A 19918-nucleotide genomic window follows, 5' to 3' on the forward strand; every position below is an offset into this window, starting at 1 on the left:
TGAGCCTCTCGAGGCTCCAGCCACAGGCTCTGGACCAAGTCCTGCTCTGCGCAGGCTCGGGAGGCCCTCCTGGTCCTACTCCGATAACACACCACTCGCTGCTCTGCCACAGACCCTAAACATGTCACCGTGTTGGTCTTTGTTCATGCTGACCCCCTGCCTTACCGTCTCAGGCCCCCACGTCCCCTTCTGCTTCACTCTGTCCCCCTCTAGACTGTTTCCTGGGCAGGGACTAGGACTGACAAACCTTCGCCCTGGAAGAGTACTGGCACTGTGAGCAGTCAGTAAATTTTTGTTAAACGAAGGAGTGAATTTATGAACTAACTCATTAATGAATGAATTTAATTCACAGGCATTACCTTCACCAAAGTTTCATCCTGCAGTTCCCAAGAGGTCCTCCTTGGGGCAAAGGGCATGCTCTGACCTTTGACACTCAGCCCGTGTCCTGGGTTCAGACTCAGGCTGTTTATTCTCTTGGCAGGACATACAGCGAGGACCCCAAGGAGTCAGTCAAGCAGTGTGAGCTGCTTCTGGAGGAGCCAGACCTGGACAACACCATTCGCATAGGGGATGTCTATGGCTTCCTGGTGGAGCACTACCTGCAGATGGAGGAGTTCCAGATGGTGAGGTTCAGGATAATAGATGGCTCTGCTTCCCAGGGGGGGACCCGGCTACAGCAGCCCCGCCCTCAGACCACAGTTGTTGCAAGCTCACCATGGAGGAGGCGCCTCTCCTGTTTTTGTTTTTGATTTTTTAGTCTTTTTTATTTTGAAATACTTGCAAACTGAAAAGTTACAAGGATAATAGTACCCAACTGTACCTATTACCAGATTCACCAGTTTTTAACATCTTGCCACGTTTATTTATTCATTCTGTATAAACATTTCTCCATTTCTATTTTATACATTAAATGGGTATTTTTCCGAACCATTTGAAAGGTGCAGACATCCTGCCCAATCACCCCTTAGATTGCTAACACGTGAGTAGACACCTGGGCACAGAATTGCTGGGTCGTATGGTGAGTGTATGTTTAACTTTCTAAGAAACTACCGAACTTTTCTCTTTTCTTTTTTGTAGTGTCTTTTTCATGGTTCGTATCAGGGTTATTTTAGCCTTATAAAACACACTGAGAAGTGTGCCCACCTCCTACATTGTCTAAAAGAGTTTATATAAGATTGATGTCATTGCTTAACTGTTTGAAAGAATAATACGTAAGTGAACCTACCTGGTCCTGGAACTTTCTCTGTGGAAGGTTTTCGATAATTCAATTAACAGGGCAATTCTCAAACATTTTGGTCTCAGGACCCCTTTGCGCTAGGAAAGCAATTGAGGACTCTATTTATGTGGATTATATCTACCAATATTTACTATATTAGAAATAAAACTAATAAATTAGAAAAATATTTGTTAATTTACTTAAAAATAAAATAACCCATTGTATCTTAACATAAATAACATTTTCATTAAAAACAACTATTTTCCAAAACAAAGAAGTTTAGTGAGAAAAATAGCATTGTTTTACATTTTTGCAAATCTCTTTAATGTCTAACTTAATAGGAGACGGCTGGATTCTCAATTTCTGCTTCTGCATTTAATTCAGTAAAATAGGTTGTTTTAGTTGAAATATATAAAGAAAATCCAACCTCACACCAACATGTAGGTGAGGATGAGAGGGGTATATCATAGCCTTCTCAGATATTTGTAGATCTTTTTTGATTTTACACCAAAAGTGCTATTTCATAAGTTAGTTGCAGTGAGGAATCTGAAATCCTACCAGTGTACTTTTTGTACTCTGCTGCATTAAACCCATTGGCTATCTTGGATCTTTTAGACATACGTGATTTTGTAACATCGTTTGGTCGTTTGGAAAATATTGGTTCACTGAGTTATGCAAATGTACATTTCATTATACATATTAAAAAATCTCATTTGCTGATATCACCACTGATCTTGTCAGAAAAGCCTTTAAGTATTAGGAAGATGTCCAGCTCATGGTACCCAATACATAAGGTTTCTGAAATTCTAACTTTTGTTTGAAAGCTTAAATTTCATCCTTAGCAAAAATAGTCAGTTACTATTTTCCTTAAAGTGGCAGGCTCGCTTTTTTCATTTTTGAGAAAAAAGTCTGCCGCATACCCAAGTCTGAATAACCAGTTTGTCTTTACGTCGTTTTTACAAAAAAAAAAAAAAGTGTTCCATGTAAGTAACTAATTTATCTCATAATCCACACGAGTATGGTTCTTCATCTTTGCCAACATTTGGTATGATCCGTCTCTTTCACTTCAGCCATCCTGGTGAGTGGATGGGTAGTGGTATCTCATTGTGGTTTTAATGTCCCTTTTCTTAATGACTAATTATTGACTCACTGGCTGTCTCGTCCTGTGAATGCTCAAATCCTTTACTATCGTTTTACCATCGTTTTACCATTGTCTGTCTTACTGTTGGTTGTGGTCTTTATATGTTCTAGATACATTTCCTTGATCAGACATACAAGCTGCTAGTGTTTTCTCATAGTCTGTAGGAAGTTCCCTTCTATTCCTTTCTCCTCCCTCTCTGAACTCCAATTACTTACATATGTTGTCTCCTGGCTCAACTTATTTTCTTGTCTTTTTTCCAGACTTTTTTCTCTGTTTCTCATTTTGGGCAGTTGCTTTTGCTATTGGTTCAAGTTCATCAGTCTTCTTTCTATACTCAGACATTACTCCCACCCATATTTTCCATCTGACATAATTTCTATCCCTGGTGATCTATACTGGTTCTTTTCTCTTTGTCTTCCATGTCTTTTTGTTATGCTTATTCTTTCCCCTACCTTCCTGAGCATATGAAGTATATTTATAAAAGCTATTGCAAAGTCTTTGACTCTAGTGTCAATTCTACATGTATTTCTATCGATTCTTTATTATGGTTCATATTTTCCTGCTTCTTTGCATGCCTGGTAATTTTTTATTGGATTCCAGACGTTGTAAATCTTTTAGGTTGTTGAGTGATGGAGTCCTGGGTGTGTAGTCTTACAAATATTATTGAGCTTAGTTCTGGGATAAGAGTAAGTTACTTAGAAACAATTTGATCCTTTTGCGGCTGTATTTTATCTTCGTCAGGTGGGTGCAGAATAGCATTGAATCTTGGGCTAATTTCACCCCACTACCAAGGCAATGCCCTTTTGAGAATTCTTGATGCCTAGTGTGTTGGCAGGTCTTCCCACCAGGCTGGTGGAACTACTCCTGGCCTGTGTGGTCAGTCTCAGGGATTGTCCCACCTGCTCCTTCCTGATGGTCTTTCTGTGGCCTCGGGTGCTTTCGCCTCTCACATGCACTGGTCATTAGTCAGATGAAGACTCAGTTAGGACCCTCTTCAGGTCTCCGGAGCACGCGTGCTCATGCTTGTGCTCTCTCTCTCTCCCCTTCCCTCACTCTCCCTGCTACCCTTCTTTCCCACCCTCTGATTTTCCTCTTTATATTTGGTTCTCAGCAGTTTGAAGATGATGTCATTTTCATTGTAGTGATCCTGAGCTGCTTAGATCTGTAACTTTATGTCTCACTAAATTTGGGAAATTTGTCATTTTTTTCTTCAAATATTTTTTTCTGCCTCAATCTCTCTTTCTGGGACTTGAATTAAATGCTAGTCTTTTTTATACTAAGTGGACAGACATTTGTAATTACTGTTCATTGTTTTCAATCTTTTCCCTCGATTATTTGACTTATATTGACCTATCTTCAAATATACTTTCTTCAGCTGTCTTCGACCTGCTGCTTACCCATTCAACAAATTTTTCATGAGTTTGTATTTTTCAGTTCTAGTATTTAAACTTAGTTTTTTTCCTTACTAAAATTTCCTGTTCATTCATTAAAAACTTATTTTCCTTTATACACGAGCATAGTTATAATTGCTGTTCTGAAGTCTTTGCTGCTAATTCCAACATCTGGAACCTGTCAAAATAGTCTCCATTATGTCTTTTCTTTGGAGTCTAGGTCAAGTTTTTCTGTTCTTATGTCTAGCATTTTGTGTGTGTGTGTGTGTGTGTGTGTGTGTGTGTGTGTGTGTGTGTGTGTTTTAGACATACAATGTTATCCAATGGGATAAACCATTGTAGAGACTCTGGATTCTGTTATGTTCCTCCAAAGAGTATTACTGTTTCTTTCCCAATGGGATAAATCATTGTAGAGACTCTGGATTCCGTTATGTTCCTCCAAAGAGTATTACTGTTTCTTTCTCCTTCCTGCCTGCCTGCCTGCCTGCCAACATCTTTGCTCAACTGAGTCTAACCTCTCCCCTCCGGTGGGCAGCGGCTGTAATCTCTGCTCAGTACTTTAGCTTTGGTCAGGCTCCTCGAAGTCTGCCATTATCCCCACCACATGAAGAGTGCAGGATCCACCAGAGATCGGGGCAGAGTTCATACTCAGAATTTGGGCTCTCCCTCAATGATTCTTTTCCAATATTTTCTCACATTCCAGCTGCTATGGTTGACCCCAATTCTGATTCTAGTCTTCAAGCCAGTAATAGTGTGGGTTTCTATGAGCCTTTTTTATTGTATGTGCCTTTTAGCTTCTCACAGTAGCCTTGACTGGGGCCTCCCTTGTGGAAAAAGTTACAATGAACCAGAAACTCGTCCCTTGCCCCTCCCTCCTTCTAAATGTCCATTCCCTCCCACCCACCTGTCTCAGTTGTTCTCCAGTGTCTATGTTTTTCCCTTGTGAGAGGGTTGATCTGAGTTACTTAGCTATTACCAGAAGCTTCTCTCATTTTTCTCAATCATAATCTTCTTATAACCAACATAAAAATTGCACCTGGCTGCATTTTTCCTTTGTGTTCCAAAAGGTGTCATACAGAATTTGCCAAACCCACATACTCTGCCTACATTGTCTCCTTCAACCATCAGCTCAGTTAACCAACAGATAGTTCCTGGTGAGACTAGTGACCCCAAGGAATCTCTCGGCTCCCCTTCCTAAGTGCTCCCTAACTGAGTATTGACAAGTTAGTTTCAGAAATGTTGCTAGTGAACTATGCCAGCCTCATTAAACTGTGGTTTCCAGAATTCACAGGAAAGTTATCCATCAGCGGCTCCCCACAGCGTGAAAGGTCAGCACCATGAAACCCAGATTTCCTGGTCTGAGCACTTGTTTCCTCTTAGCCCCCCACCATGTGCACTTACTGACCCATGTGTTTGTTGGGAGAAAACAGCTCTAAATCTGATCTCGACAAGAAAATAAATGAAAACACAATTAGACTGCGGAGATGTCCAGACCACTGTATCCTCAAAATTAACGGAAAAATCATATTTTAAGTATTCCATCAAATTCCTGACCCTTGTTGGAAGCCTATGGAATTTAGGAACTCTAAATTTTTTTGAAGTCTATACATCTAGAAAGTCTAGGCATGCCCAAGTTTCCTCTTGGTGGGCAAAGTTAAGCCCCTTGTTGCTGCTCTGATGTCCCTCCTCCGTTTCATTTCCAAACTCCTTACCTTGTTTTCATCCCACCCTCACTGCCCTGTCAGCAGAGTCCAGTTCTGACACTCCTGACGTTGGACAGTATCTTCAGTGGTCAGGACATCCAGTAATGTTTCTTTGTTGTCCTTCACCCGTCTTTGGTGGCCATATCTTCCTTCTAGAAACTGCTCCTGCCTTTTACTAAAGAAACCAGCTCTACACACCAAGAAGTTATACTGCTGGGTCCTTCCTGACCACGTGGGTCTTCCTGAATCAGCTCCTGCTTCCCTTCCTCCCCCCCACCCCACCCCCCGTGTCAGTACTCCCTGAACTCTGCTTGCTGCCAGACCTCTCCACTGGCAGCTCTGGCCACCCTCATGCTGCTCCTACACTGGGCCAGCCTTGGTCTTAGCGTGCTGTGCCCTGTGTGCTTAGCACAGAGCCTGGCCCACAGCAGGCAAGTGGTAGACATCTACAGAAGCCTCTTCCTATGTGGCTGTCTCCTCTCCCTCTGGTGTGAGAACTCCTGGGAGGCTGTGCTGTGCCCATCACATCCCTCCAAAAGCCGTATCTTATTTCTTATATTTATAATCTTTATCTTTTGTTTCTCATAGCTTAAGTTATATCTGTCCAAAATAAAATTGTTCTAAAAGTTTTTAGCACCGTTAAGAAATACTGAGATCTGATCATTATTCCTCAAAAGGAAAACTAGAAGCTCTTAGAAATTTTGGTCACATTCTGAATTGATATGAAGTGTATCTTGTGGGTATGCCTTAGAAGCCACATGAGGCTCTGTTCCTTCCCCCTCATGCTTGTATGCAGCCTTCCCTATGGGTGGGGTGTAGCAAATGTTAGCAGGTGCAGGCAGGCATGGCAGCTGTAGGCAGGTATGGGCAGGCATAGCAGGTATGGGCAGGCATGGGCAGTATAGCAGGTACGAGCAGGTATAGGCACACATAGCAGGTATGGGTAGGTGTGGGCAGGTGAAGCAGGTATAGGCAGGTGAAGCAGGTACAGGCAGGCATAAAAGGTATGGGCAGTTATAGGCAGGTGTAGCACATATTGGCAGGTATAAGCAGGTGTAACAGGTACGGGCAGGTATGGGCAGGCACAGCAGGTGTGAGCAGGTGTAGCCGGCATAGCAGATGTAAGCACGCCTGTCCTGCCTCAGACCCCCTACCCCTGAGCTGCTTTATATGATACCCCAGTGCTCTCCCACAGATTCCCACTGGTGGGACCAGAGGAAAATTACGGAATTTACTGGCCTAAGATCAAGGACACAAGAGACTCAAATTAATCATAGGCCCAATTAACTGGGGTACATTGGATGCTTGGTCAAAATAAAGACAAACCATGTACATATTGCTGCCTGCTCTCCAACTCAACAAGCATATGCCTCAAAGTACATGAAAAAGATGGAACTGTGAATCTGTCCTTCCCTCGGGGTCTCCCTGTGTGCCTCCAAGGAGAAGAGATCCTAAAGGGAGCAGAGTTCCAAAACACACATGGGTGCTCGTACGCGGGCCGCTCCCAGGGTTTTCAAGGAAGTGGCTATTCCTACTCAGCTGGTAGTGCTGATCACAGCTCACAGCTCTGACCACGGGAGCCTGAGCCAGGCTGTCCTCAGACACCACCACCTCATGAAAGGCTGCAAAGTTCCAGACTGCACCCGAGTCCCTTGAATGAAGGCATCCTCCCCCTGCTCACTTGAGAAGCAGGGCCAGCTTTCCTCTGACCTCAGGGGGCGTTCAGGAAACACTGCAGCAGACAAAGGGCATGGGCCCTTGGTTCTCATGTGGGCTAACCTAATAATGGCTGTTGTGTGTGATGCAGGCCTACAAGTATCTGGAGGAGATGCGGAGGAGACTTCCCGCTGCCAACGTGTCCTACTACGTGAACCAGCGGGCCGTGGACGCTGTGCACCAAGGCCTGGGCATCCCTCTGGCGCGCATCATGCCCGAGCGGATCCGCCACAACAGCATGGAGGACCCCAAGGAGGTGGACGAGGAGGTGATGGAGGAGGTCGAGAACGAATCCTGAGGGCCTACTGCTGCAAAAGCTCTTCTAGCACTTTCCGGTCATCAGTAGAAGACCCTGACTCTCTTGTTGAAAGGAAAACTTTTGAGTGTGTAGCCACGGGCCTGCTTAGAAGGGGAGAGCGTGCATTTCTACGCCACCCCTTCTGCATTCCTGGCCCTGCGGAGTTCTGGTTTAGCTCCTTTACTTTCAAGGGAATGTCATGTTGCCCTTGGCATTCTCCCAAGTACAGATTGTGAAGCCTAAGAAACTTCTAGAACTTCACGAAGTGAGGATGGTACACTGCGCCTCATCCAAGCACCCAAATGGGTTGCTTAACAGCGCATCCAGGTTTTCAAGGGCCATTCCTGGGACACAAGGGCAGCTGGCAGAAGGTGGGTCTTCAGGCAACTACACAGCAGCTCTGATGGCTCTGTCCTTTAGGTTGTGCCCTTTCTGTCACCAGTTCTCACTGCAAGGGAAGGGCGACTTCAAGCTCCACGCACCGGCTGCTGAAACTCTCCTAATAAAGTTTATTTCCTCTGAAGCACGTCTCTCCTTCCTGCCCTGGCCCCGTTTTCATGTCTCCCCTCTGGAGGACTCACCTAGGCACTGAGGTCCCTCCCTGGGCAGTGAGAACCACAGAGCACGGGTTGCACACCTATAGCTCCTTTTTATTCTTCTTTTTGTTTTATAACATCACCTGCCTTTAGGTAAGGACATGATGCTAAGAAGCCCACGGGCCCAGGAGCCCACCACTCTGCCCATCTTGGCGGCTCCCATGGGAGAACATCCAGGCCCTGAGCAGCAGCACCCTCTCGCTCCTCCCCTCCAGCTGCCTGCAAAGCCTGCCCCATGTCCCTCCCTGGGATCCTTCCTTGGGTTCGCCCCTCCCCAGCATTCAGGTGCTCCATCCATTGGGGGCAGTACTCAGAGGCCCTGGAGTGGACTTTTAGGTGAGCACTCAGACCTGCTGGGCTATAAACAGCTGAGAGGCGGGGGCCTTCCAGCTTGCACGCTCAATACCGCATGGACGGCCTACCCCACGAGCGGCCGCACCACAAAGCCCATACGTTGGCCTGGCTCGGCCTTGCACTTGGCGCCCCTGGCCTTCTTCCCCTGGCACTAGAAATAGTGCCAGGGGACTAAGAAGATAGTGGAAGAAGCTTGTCTTTGAGTTTCTCCAGGAGCAGCAGTGCCTTCACGGCCAGCATCCTACAGTCTTCATCTGGGTCCTTCTCAGCCACATCTGCCAAAGATGGAAATAAAACCAGACCACAGGCAGCATCTATGGCACTGAGCAGGGCAGCCCTCTTCAGTTTTGTTTGATTTGGGCCTTCCTAAAGGAGCCCGCATGGGGGACTGATGTAGCTGGCTGTCCTGGGCCTCAGGCATGTGGCACCAGACCCTCTTGCTGAGGCCCCTAATGACAGAAGCACCTTAGATGCCAGCAGAGTCGTTTACTGCATCCCTGTGAGAGAGTAGATGCTCCCATCCACCTGGGCTAGGAACTCTGGCCAGGTGATGGCAACAAAAAGGAGGCTGGGACAGGTAAACACATGCCCCCAAGAGTCACTCCAAGGTCACCACTCTCACCTCAGGGAAGGTGCCTGCACCCCAAAGCAATGGAGCGCATCCCAGGACGAGAGACACTGGATGCCACACACTTGCAGCACAAGGCCCCGAGAAGGATCACCCAGAGCCATCCTGACACATGTAACTTGAGACACAGAGAAACCTACGTGGTGGGGCGCACTGCACACCAACAAAACGAGACACTAGGGGCAAACAGACAATAGGAGCTAGGGATGCAGGGTGGCTCAGGGTCCCGAAGGAGCCTTGACTGGACCCAGGATCCAGCAGAAAGAAAGGGAAAAGGCCATTACGGGACCACTGGGCCTTCAAGTGCGGCTATAGATTAGATGGTCCAGTCCTAGCCGTGAGCTCCAATGGTGGAAGGGGTATGGTGGCTCATGTGGCTACATACTGGTGACAACAAAGTTTTTTAAAAGTACATGTAGGTGGAAGGATGAGAACAAAATATGGCAAAATGCTAACAATCAGTGAATCTTGTGAGGATACATGGTGCTCACTGTATGGCTCCTGTAACCTTTTTGAAGAGTTAGAATTTTCCAGAAGGAATATAAATGCCATTTCCTGCATGAGTGCCTTCTCTCAAGTCCCCCTATAAGATGCTTAGAGTGTAAACAAGGAGCGACATGACACTCATGCTGGGCTGTGGACTGGGGCTCACTCAGCTCAAGGGATCACCACAATGGTCCACATACCCTGACGGCCACTGGGACCCTCCAGGTTGCACCAGCCTCCCACCCACCTCACTACCACAGCCCGGGACCTGGCACTCACCTGCCAGCCATGACCGGGCTTCCAGCAGCTCGTCTGGCAAGTCTGCCAGCAGTCGCTCAGCTGGGACACTGAGGAGGACGGAGGAGACAGCGGACAGCAAGCCCCGGCGCACGTAGCTGCCAAGCAGGGTGGAGGGTTGAGCCCCAACAGAGCCGTAGCCTGGCCAGGCAGACCTCGCTTCTCAGCACAGAAGCCCCACTGGCAGCAAAGGCGCTCTTGGCCCTGCATAGCCCCCTTCCTTGCCCCCTTCCTTCTTAGAAGTGCCAGACCCAGCTGCCTCTCAGCCACCCTTGGAAGCCACCATCAGCCTCTCAATGTCCACTTGCCAGGATTCAGAGCCCCTCCTACCACATCCACATGAGACCACTGCCCCCAGTCCCTTGGCCACTCACGCATCACCATGGAAGCGAAGGGCCCACACGAACTCAAGCAGGGTCTTGCCCATGGACACAGCCACCTGAAATAGCAGAGTCCAGTTGGATGCGGTCCTGGCACCCGAGTCCCCACCTTGGACACCGTCTTCAGGCCCAAACGCTCCTGTCTGCAGGGCCAAGGTGAGGCCCATGGGGAGGACAAACCACTGGCACACAATCCACGTGAGGTGGAGGCCATTAGCTGCCAGTTCCCAGCTCACCGTGGTGTTCACAGCCAGGTACATCAGGACCCCTAAGGTGTGGGCCAGTCTCCCAAGAACCAATTGGTCATCTCCCAGAAGGTCAAAGGTCACTAGAGGCCTACAACAAAGAATCTGGTGAATGATGCAGGTCTGGCACTGAGGGCCAACTCCCTCCTGGGCCACCAAGGGACACCCCAGTGCCCTGGATGCTGCTCCTCACCACCTATCTCCTTGTGGCACTCACAGTCATAAGGAGAAGGTGTTGGACAGACATCCAATCACTCTGCAAGGCTGCATGGCCCAAGCCTGGGCCTCGGTGGCATTTGGGGGAAGCAAGGCCACCACCTAAAGGACCATACAGCAAAGGCGGCAGCCCCCAACCCTGCCTCTGTGGGGAAGGGCTCTAGGCTCTGCCCTCTCCACCATCACTGGAGCATCACAGCCTGTGTGGCAGTGGTTGAGGGGACATCTATACAAGGCCAAGGCTTTACAAGGAGACAAAGGAGAAGTGGGCAGAGCACGTGCAGCATCGAGGCGCCAGCAAAGTTGAGGCCCTGATACGAACCTGACATCTGTGACAGAAGCCGTGATCCCTAATGCTTTCACCACATCATTTAATTTAAAGCTATGAACAACCACAGCTGAGGTGGTGACCCGGCTGCTGACCAAAGTCCCACCCAGACCCCAACTTGGGAAGCCTCCTGTCTGCAAAGTGTCCATGGCTCATGTTCCCCAAATCACAGGCCTCCCACTCACCTGTCAAAACGCTGAATAAGGGGGAAGAAGAAGTAGCCAGCCACCGAGTTGAATTCATTGGGGCTGCCAGCTGGTCCCCGCCTGGGAGAGCCCTGCCAAACACACAGGGCTCACAGGGCACCACACTGGGTGCAGCATGCAGCCCTCCTTCCCCCATGCAGGACAGTCTCATGGAGGGGCCATCCTGCATGCTGTGGGAGGGTGAGCAGCCTCCCTGGACCCCACCAGCTGGATGCCAGCATCACCCATCCCCAGTGACAACCAAGAATGTCTCCAGAAGGGGCCAAATGTCTCAGGGAGGGAGGGGCAAGATTAGACTTTCCTTCCTTTATATCAGCCCTGGCCTAGATAGACCCCAACAGCACAGCCCACACCAGGTCATCCGCTGCTGACATAGAATTCTTAGGGCTTTTTTCACGCCTGCCTTTGTATTCATGTTTTAAAACCATATCAGTCTGATGCGCGACAACATTATGTCACACAGCGTAGTTTGTGCCCAAAACTCTCCTTTCACAGACCACCAGCGTTGGCACTGCTCCCTCTAAGCAGACATTGCCTAGACGTGGCCAACTGCTTGGCCAGCCTGCCCAAACTCCCCACCCATGAAGACCTGACCAGGGTCCTGGCTGACCTTCGAAAAGTGCCGGGTCTTGCTTCTGACCCGCTCGTCCACCACTGCCCGCCAGGTGGGAGTCACAGTGCAGCCAGACTGGGAGGTGGGGTCCAGGGAGCTGCGCTGGGGGGTCCTCCCAAGGCGCCCGGGACGAGACAGCTCCTGGGCAGCCAGAGTCAGGACCTAGAGAAGAGAAAGACTCAAGGAAGCTGCCATCACTCTAGGGAAGAATGACATTTTTTAAGTTCAAGGTAAACCAAGTGCCCCATCAACAGCCCTCACTGTCTTTGAGGGGGAGGTTCAGGGACCCACGTAGGGAGTCAGTTCCAAGCATCTCAGGATCACACTTCATTTTGTGGGGGTTCAAGAAGGAAAGGTGGGCATGCTCCCTGGTGACTCGCCAGTGCTCCACTCCCCTCGCCTGGGCTGCTTCCCTTCCCAAAGCTGGTCCAATCCTGCCCCCTGCCTCACAAGAAAAGGTCATGAAGTTCTGACCCAGGCTACGTGTGGGTGGGCCCTGAAAATATGCGAGTGAAAGAAGCAAGACCCAGGAGGCCACACATATGACTTTCCGCATAGGAAGTACCCAAAACAGGCAAATCCATAGAAACGAAGAGTGGACTGGTAGATACAGGGACTCGGGGAGAGGAAGTGAGTGCTCATGGGCTATCTCTGAGGATGCTGCCAGATGTTCTGAAAGTAAACAGATGTGACAGTCATACAACATTATGAATGTACCAAATGCCACTGAATTGTAAACACAAAAACAGTGAATTTTTTTTTTTACTATCGTCTTAGTCTTCGCTTTCCTCTGGTAAAATACACCTAACACATACCATCTCAACTACTGTTAAGTTCAATGGCATTAAGTACGTTCACATTGTTGTGCAATCATCACCACCGTCCATTGCCAGAACTTCTTCAGCTTCTCAAAATGAACCTCTGAACCCATTAAACACTAACTCTCCATCCCACTCCCAGCCCCTGCACCCCCATTCTACTTTGTCTCTGTGATTTTGACTGCTCCAGAAACCTCATGTAAGTGGAATCATATAGTATTTATTTATTTTTTGTCTGGCTTGTTTCACTTAGCATAACACCCTCCAGATTCATCCACATTGTAGCAAGTGTCATAATTTCATTTCTTTTTTTCCTTTTATTTTTTTTAGGCAAGGTAACCCTTGGTTGACCTCACGGATTGCAAGGACCTTGTCAGTTTACAATCCCTTATTTTTTATTTTTTACGCCTACAGCACCTGGTCTTCCTAAGTGGTCTCCCTTTCAAGTACTAACCAGGCCCAACCCTGCTTAGCTTCCGAGATCAGACAGGATTGGGCTTGTTAAGGATAGTATGGCCGTAGACATAATTTCATTTCTTTTTATCAGAAAGACACTGGTCCCAGCCTCTCAGGTCTAGCAACAAGAGACTCAGGAGGACTCTAGACCTGCCCACATAGATTTTGGCAAACACCTGCTCTCCTTTTGGAGGCTTTGCATCAGGCCTGGCCCCTTAAGGTAGCTTGCACCTGACAAATGGGACAGGGACCCACAGGCACTCACGTCCAGGATGTCCATGCGCTGCCGGAGGCTGTAGTTGACAGCATAGAACTGTGAGGTCAGATACTCCGCTACCTGAGCCAGGCAAACGAAAGGCCGCTGAGGTCCACAATTCCGGAGGTAGGGCCCCAATACAGACTATACCTGGGGAGGAGGGGGCACGACCTCGGCACCACACAGCTGCTGAGACTCACTCGGGCAGGGTCTGTAACTGTGACGGCCACCAGGGCTCTCTGGCGCAGCCCCTCAAATCCCACCACACTCGTCTTCTCCTCCAGGTGCAGGAGCACCTTGGCCAGCTCCACGCTCACCTGTACACAGGGGTCAGGGAAACTTCACTGCCCCCAAGATGCCCCAGACACCCCCACAGCCCTCAGTCTTCCTTACAATAGAATAGACACATCTCAGAGAGCCCAGCAAAGGTCCCAGTGACAGGCCTCCTGAGGGGACACAGAGCCACCAAGGCACACACATGAGCCAGACTAGATTCCCTCATTGCACACATTCCTCCCAGGACATTACCCGCCAACCATGACCCTGAGATCCCAGCTCCCCTGCCCAGTCACCTCCCGAGTGGCAGCCGGATTCCTGAAGACCAGCCCCTCGAGGGCCCGCAAGGCTGCCTCCCAGCGCTCCCAGTCCTCAGACGTGGTCAGGGCTGCACAGAACCCACACGGGCCTCTGTCAGTTTCAGCCCTGACCTTGACCATGACAGAGACAGCAGCCAGGGTCTGTGCACTAGGCAGAAGGCAGGTGTATTCCTGGGACATGGACAGGTCCCACAGCCCAGCAGCCCCAGGGGCCTAAGTACCCAGCTGTGCCTGGGGCTGGGGCCTCCCCACAGGGCACTTAGCAGGGCTCACATCGTGAATAGAGGCCCACCTTCCACGCAGTCCCGGACGTACATGGGTGCCTTGCTGCTCTTCAGCTCTCGGTCCCCCGACATGTCATAGGGGACAAACTCATCATCACTATGGAAGAAGCACATGGGGCCTGCTGGTTGCCCAGGAATAGACAACGGGCAGGGTAGGAACCCCTGAAAGTTAAAGCTGGGCACCCTCTGCCACAAAGACAAACTCCTGAGTCACCAAAATTCCTCAGTCCCTGAAGCTTCAAGAACAGCTGACAGGCTAAGGCTGCAGTAGAACTAAGCCCCTGAGTACTGGTTTTCATATGGGGAAAAAAACTGGAGAGTTCTCAGAGCCAGCACAGCCCTGCGGCACGAGCCCCCCATCTCAAGACAGGCCCATCAGCCCTCCCGATTACCTGGTGGGCTCTGATGCCAGCAAGGGACTGCCGCATGCCTCCCCAGCACCTTCCTATCACGCTACCTGTCAAGCTCAGAGTCAGAACCCTCTGGCTGCGCCTGGGGGACACCATCATCCACATTTTCTTTGTCAGGGGCCTCTGTAGCAACTGGAGTGACAGATGGGCTTTTGGGAAACAAGGAGAAAAGAACCCTTCAGGGACACCCCACAATGAATTTCTAGTCCCGGAGTCTAAAAAAATGTTCCTCCTACCCCACCCTCATCTTTTTAGCTTCTGTCTCGGAAACTTGAATCCAGGATGATAAAACAGAATCTAACAAGTGCACAGGAATCACCCCCACCTGGCCAACCATGCCCAGAGCTCAGGGTGGAGAGACCTCACCTTGCCTCTGAGGGGCTGTCAGCCACAGGCTGGAGGGTGGCCAACGCCAGCATCTCACGGCTCAACTCGTCCTCTTCATACTATAATGAAAAAGAGCTGGCGTTGGCTGAGACAGGAGTGGCAGAGCCGAGGCCCCTCCGAGGCCCTGCCATTATAGCCCCCAGTCTGTACACCACTGGTCTCTGGCGGCCAGAACCTCTTAAGAGTGACTTTCTAAGTCTCCACCTCGGCAGAGAGCAGCGCTGGGTACACTGAAGGCTCCACTCCTCCTGAGGGAGCTAGAAAATCCCCTGGGACAGAGTAGATGTGGCAGCAGCCCCAAGGATGTCCCAGAGTTGGGGATGCCTAGGATGGCCTGAGAGTTAAACACCCAGGGATCCACCTGGAGGACTTCCTAGGTCACAACTGAGGGCCTATATCTCCACTCCCTTCTGAGCCGTGACCCTTGTCAGGGCCACCGAGGTCAACTTGATGCCAACAGATGCTCCATGGGCCTGAACCCAGAAAGATGAGGTGACATAGGGGAATGGAGTGACAGCAGTTTGGGGAGACCACACAGGTACAATCCTCGCTCACCTGGAACTTCAGGGGAGGCCCCTCAGGGTGGATCCGGGCACTGGCCACTTCGGCCACGATCATGCCCAGGCGGCGCACAGCAGGCAGGCTGCTGTCCAGGCGGCATTTCACTCCTGCCATCAGGCTGGCCAACAACTCTGGAAGCATCAATGCATGCATGCTGAGCACAGGGGAGGGATGGGGGGTACAGGGACTGGGACGGGGTGCCCTTCACCACCTGCTCACCGTCCCGGCTGTCCTGGAGCTCTTCATCCCCCAGGTGTGCTAGGCAGATGAGGACAGCCTTACTGATGTAGCGCTGCTGTGGCAGGGGTGTGTGGCGGACCGCGCTGCTGCTGCCCCACATCTCCAGGAGCTCCTTCAGCGCCTGGCAGACAGCACGACCCCAGCTTCCTCAGACAGCCCCACCTGCTTCCCCTCCATCCCAGGCAAGAACGCAATCCCTCTCCATCCTACCAGAAAGTGGTCTTGGGACATTGCAGGGACTGAGGACCAGACAGGACTTACCTGTATGAGGAGTGGGCGCCGTTGGCTGTCCATGGCCAGGTACCCTAGCAGGCTCTGCAGCACAGGCGTCTGCAACAGAAGCCAAGTGTCCTGTCACTGTCTGCCAAGCAGACACCATCCACCTGCCACCTGCCTAGCCAGGGGAGCCCAGGGGACCGAGGTCCATCTGCCCAGGAGTCCCAGAGTGGGAATGGGTCTGGGATAAAGGACAATGACATTTCCTGGACAACTGAGCACTGCTCCAGCTCCACTTGCTACAGTCATTTCTCTGGGACCTGAGGCGTCCCGCAGCCCACACCCTCACCGGCTCTCACCGTGTATCCATACTGTAGGAACAGAAGCTTCTGGGTCATCACAAACTGGGCCTTCTTATTCTTCATCACCAAGTTCCCCAACAGTCTAGAGAGGACTTCAGGCCTGCGAAGGACAATTGGGAGGAGAGGGAATCTCAACAGATCAGGCTGGATCCGGGACTCCACGCTAGCCACGGGGGAGCCTTGGCAAGTGCTTCAGGTCCAAGTCAGTCCTGATGCTCCCTCTTCCCAGTAACGTGGAAGCCAGGAAGAGCCCTGCACCTCAACGCAAGAGGACATCCCTTCCCTGCTCTGACCATATCCAGGGTTAAATGCTTCTCCTGGAGTAGGGGCGCCAGCCTTTCCTGTGAAGGACCAAAAACCAACTACATAAAGACAAAGGGATGGCAGACATGGATGATCTGGATCCCCACTTCCCACCTTCCTGGAAAAGAAGCATTTCCATTGGAAAGGGTGCCTTGCTTCTTACCTGGAGGCAGTTTCCACGAGCCCCGTCAGCACAGCCTCCATGGCCCGGTCAGGCACGCGTTCCACCAGGCGCCAGCAGACCCGCTGCCAGAGGCAGCTGCTCTGGGTGAGTGCTGTCAGCCGGGGCACCAGCACACCCAGGATCTCCTCTGAGAAGCACATAGAGGAGGCCCTGAGCCTGGAGCTATGGATTGTCTGGTGTCTGCACCCCATAGGTCCACCAGTTGCATAGCCAAGCCCTCGCCAAGGGGCCCAGGACAGCTGGCATCAGCCCACCCAGGGCCAGGCCCCGGCAAGGGGACCATTGCTGCTTTGGGACACACAGAGAAGCTCCCACCTTCCACCAGAGAACCACAATGCACGCCCCCTCCCAGGACAGCTGCCAGGAGAAACAGGGAGAGTGCCAGAATGTACTTTGGCTTCTCCCCAGACAGGAAACACTCACTCTGCCTCCCATGGACACAGGCTTTCCCAAGGACCTGAGACACGAAAGAGACAGAGCAGTCCAAGCCACCTGAGACAGGAAGGAATACGAGCTTTTAAAGGAGGGCGGTAGTAAGGCCATCAAAGAACTGACAAGTGGGGACAGAACTCATTCCTAGGCAGGTGGACTCCACGTTGTAAAAATGCCAATTCATTCAATCAATCCAACCAAAGTCTTAATAGAATTGTTTCTAACTTGAAGAGCCAATAATAACTGTTTACAAACCTTAACACATATTCGCCCGCTTAATCATCACAACGATCCTCCAAAGCAAGGATGAGTATGGCGGCACCAGGAGGAGAGGCACCGAGAGGGGTCTGGCTGAGTTGGCCAGCTACAGGTAGGGGCAGGTGGGGCTCTGAGCCACCCACAGGGAGAAAGGGAAGATATGAGGACATGGTAATAAGGAGAGAGTGGGTGGCACAAACTCTACCGGAAGAGCCAAGATGGTGGAGCTGACCAGGATTCAGACAAGACCCACACACAATGGAAATACCATATTTGTGATTTGAAGAGGGGTATCTGAGACCACACACAGCCACTGCACAAGCAGACTAGATACAGTCTGGCTATTCAGAACATCCTGCGGGCATTACCCAGCACAAAACAGTGGGGCTGGGTGGCCTGGTCAGTTAAATGCAGGAGCCTCACTTCGATGTGGCTCCCTCCCCATGGACAGCGATAGTGCCTCTCTCAAGCACGGTCTCAGAACTATCTGAAGCAACACATGTGAAGAGCCTCAAGCAGCACCTGACATGGTGCTCACTCCACAGCCTCAGCTGCTGAGAGCACTGGACACGCCCAGGCAAGACACTTGCCGCCACGACTGATGCCCCAAAGACTTTGTGATGAAAGGATGAGCAAGAAGCTGCTCCCACAGAGCCTCTCCATGCACGCAAGATGCCCAGTGACAGACACCTGAGACAGACATAAGCCAACTAAGACAAGCGGACCCTGGCCAACAGCCAAGAGAGAAGGACTCTCGTCAGGTGAGAGCTCTGGTTTTCAGACCATGGACATTCATGCTGATGCTGAGTGGGGGCCCAGCAGTGAGCAGACACACATGGCCAGCTTCACCTATGTACATCCAAGAATTGAAGAAATCAAGAGTCAGCTCCACCTCTAAGGTCAACAACTGAGAAGTGGGTAAAACTTTAGCATGTGGATTGCTACCACCCCAAACAGGAGACAACTTCTGACTCATTGATAGCACTACCCAGAGACTGCAAAGTCCCCAGAGGCTGGGGAGGGAGCGAGGGGACAGCAGACTGAGAAAACAGCTGGAAAAGGACACTTCGAAGGAGTCCTCACCTCGGAGAGAGTCGACAATTGCCTGCAGCACCTGCACGACCTCCTCACCGAGCAGAAGGAAGTAGTTCTGAGGGAAGAACTCCGACAGGTTCTCATGCTGCAGACAGTTGCCTAGGCGGTCGGGCAAGCCCACCACCTTGCTGAGGAGTGCCTCCTGGAGCGGGGGGAAGGCCAACTCTGTCTGCTGCCAACACTGCCCCTCCATCACAGCGGCCATCCTGCCCTCCCTCAGGAACCGGGCCAGCAGCTGCGCCATCTTCATCAGACGGAAGCTGGGGCTGAACCAAGAGCAGGTGTGATGGGCAGAGCCCCCAAGCATCTCCATCCCCAGCACCCTCAGCCAAAAGGAATAGCAACAGCCATCATTAAAAAGGTAATTCCAACCACTTAATCGGCGCTTATATCCTATTCATAGGTTGAAAGAGTATTTAAATCTTGCTAAGTAGCCACAATTACTAGTCGGACACAAGTCCCTGCTGAGTCCAGCGCAACCTTCCACCTCAGAATCACACTGCCCTCTCCTGACGGTGCTTTTCACATGGTGCTTGCTTTTTTTTTTTATCACAGCAACCACTGAAAACCCAGCTTCGCAATGACGAGGTGTGTCATGTGCCCAGGTGTGGAATATGGGAACCATCTCAAGTTTGGGATCCTGTGAGGTTGCTGCAGCGCCCAGGTGCCTCACGGGAGAGCTCAAACCACATGGTGAAGGAGAGGGCCCAGGAGGATGACAATGCCCACTGCTACCCATGTCTCCTCAGTCTGGAGCTAACCCACTGCCTCAGCCACTGGGACATGAACACTCCTGCTCCCTCCCTTCATCTACACATCACAGACAGAACAAAGAGCAAGGGCCTTCCCATTGCAGAGATTAGCACAAACTGCTTTTAATTTTCAGGTGCTCTGCCACTGGTCTGCAAGCTTTCAGGTCATGCTTATGCTTCAGATGTGACAACTGACTCCATAATCAGACCCACCCCCACTCACCTGGCAGTGCCCTCAATGGCCTCCATCAGTACCAAGAAGGCTTGATCAGCAGGGCCCTCCAGGAAGAAGCTAGCCCACAGCTCCTCCAACTGGCCACCAGGCAGCAGCTCAAGCCAGTCTGGGCTCAGCTTGCCAACAAGACATCTGAGAAAGGCAGAAAAGTGGACTCTGGCAAACTCCTCCTGCTCCCGGGGAAGGGCTGGGTTCTCCATTTTACTGAGATACCGCTTTAGGGAACTCAGGGTAGAGAAGATGTGGTCACCATCTTCAG

At 50.7% G+C, this 19918-nt stretch overlaps 2 protein-coding genes and 1 pseudogene across 5 annotated transcripts in view; 1 reads left to right on the top strand and 2 right to left on the bottom strand.

Annotated features, from left to right (window-relative positions):
• IFT140 (intraflagellar transport 140) overlaps positions 1–7805 on the top strand; it is an 88111-nt gene extending 80306 nt beyond the window's left edge. For all 3 annotated transcript variants that reach the window (XM_025048241.1, XM_015591122.2, XM_025048242.1), the window contains 2 exons: positions 482–623; positions 7259–7805. In XM_025048241.1, coding sequence (XP_024904009.1) covers positions 482–623; positions 7259–7465 — 349 coding nt within the window. In that variant the 3' untranslated portion in view covers positions 7466–7805. The remainder of the gene's footprint in view (positions 1–481; positions 624–7258) is intronic.
• Positions 7806–8094: 289 nt separating this feature from the next.
• On the bottom strand, positions 8095–19912 carry TELO2 (telomere maintenance 2). 2 transcript variants are annotated; one of them, XM_015591124.1, is made up of 20 exons: positions 19648–19912; positions 18661–18938; positions 17311–17379; positions 16867–17014; positions 16398–16500; positions 16084–16152; positions 15802–15943; positions 15577–15713; positions 15001–15080; positions 14682–14783; positions 14233–14321; positions 13917–14008; positions 13545–13661; positions 13354–13425; positions 11812–11976; positions 11181–11272; positions 10443–10542; positions 10201–10265; positions 9809–9924; positions 8095–8690 (listed from the first exon to the last, which is right to left on the bottom strand). In XM_015591124.1, the coding sequence occupies exons 1-20, from the start codon at positions 19857–19859 to the stop codon at positions 8587–8589; spliced, it is 2352 nt and encodes a 783-aa protein (XP_015446610.1). In that variant the 5' UTR covers positions 19860–19912; the 3' UTR covers positions 8095–8586. The 2 variants fall into 2 exon arrangements, with proteins under 2 accessions (XP_015446610.1, XP_015446611.1); XM_015591125.1 differs by lacking the exon at positions 14682–14783.
• Positions 13038–13156, bottom strand: LOC112481684 (annotated as a pseudogene).
• Positions 19913–19918: the final 6 nt, after the last annotated feature.

Source organism: Pteropus alecto, unplaced genomic scaffold, assembly GCF_000325575.1.
Source record: "Pteropus alecto unplaced genomic scaffold, ASM32557v1 scaffold44, whole genome shotgun sequence".
Taxonomy (NCBI): domain Eukaryota; kingdom Metazoa; phylum Chordata; class Mammalia; order Chiroptera; family Pteropodidae; genus Pteropus; species Pteropus alecto.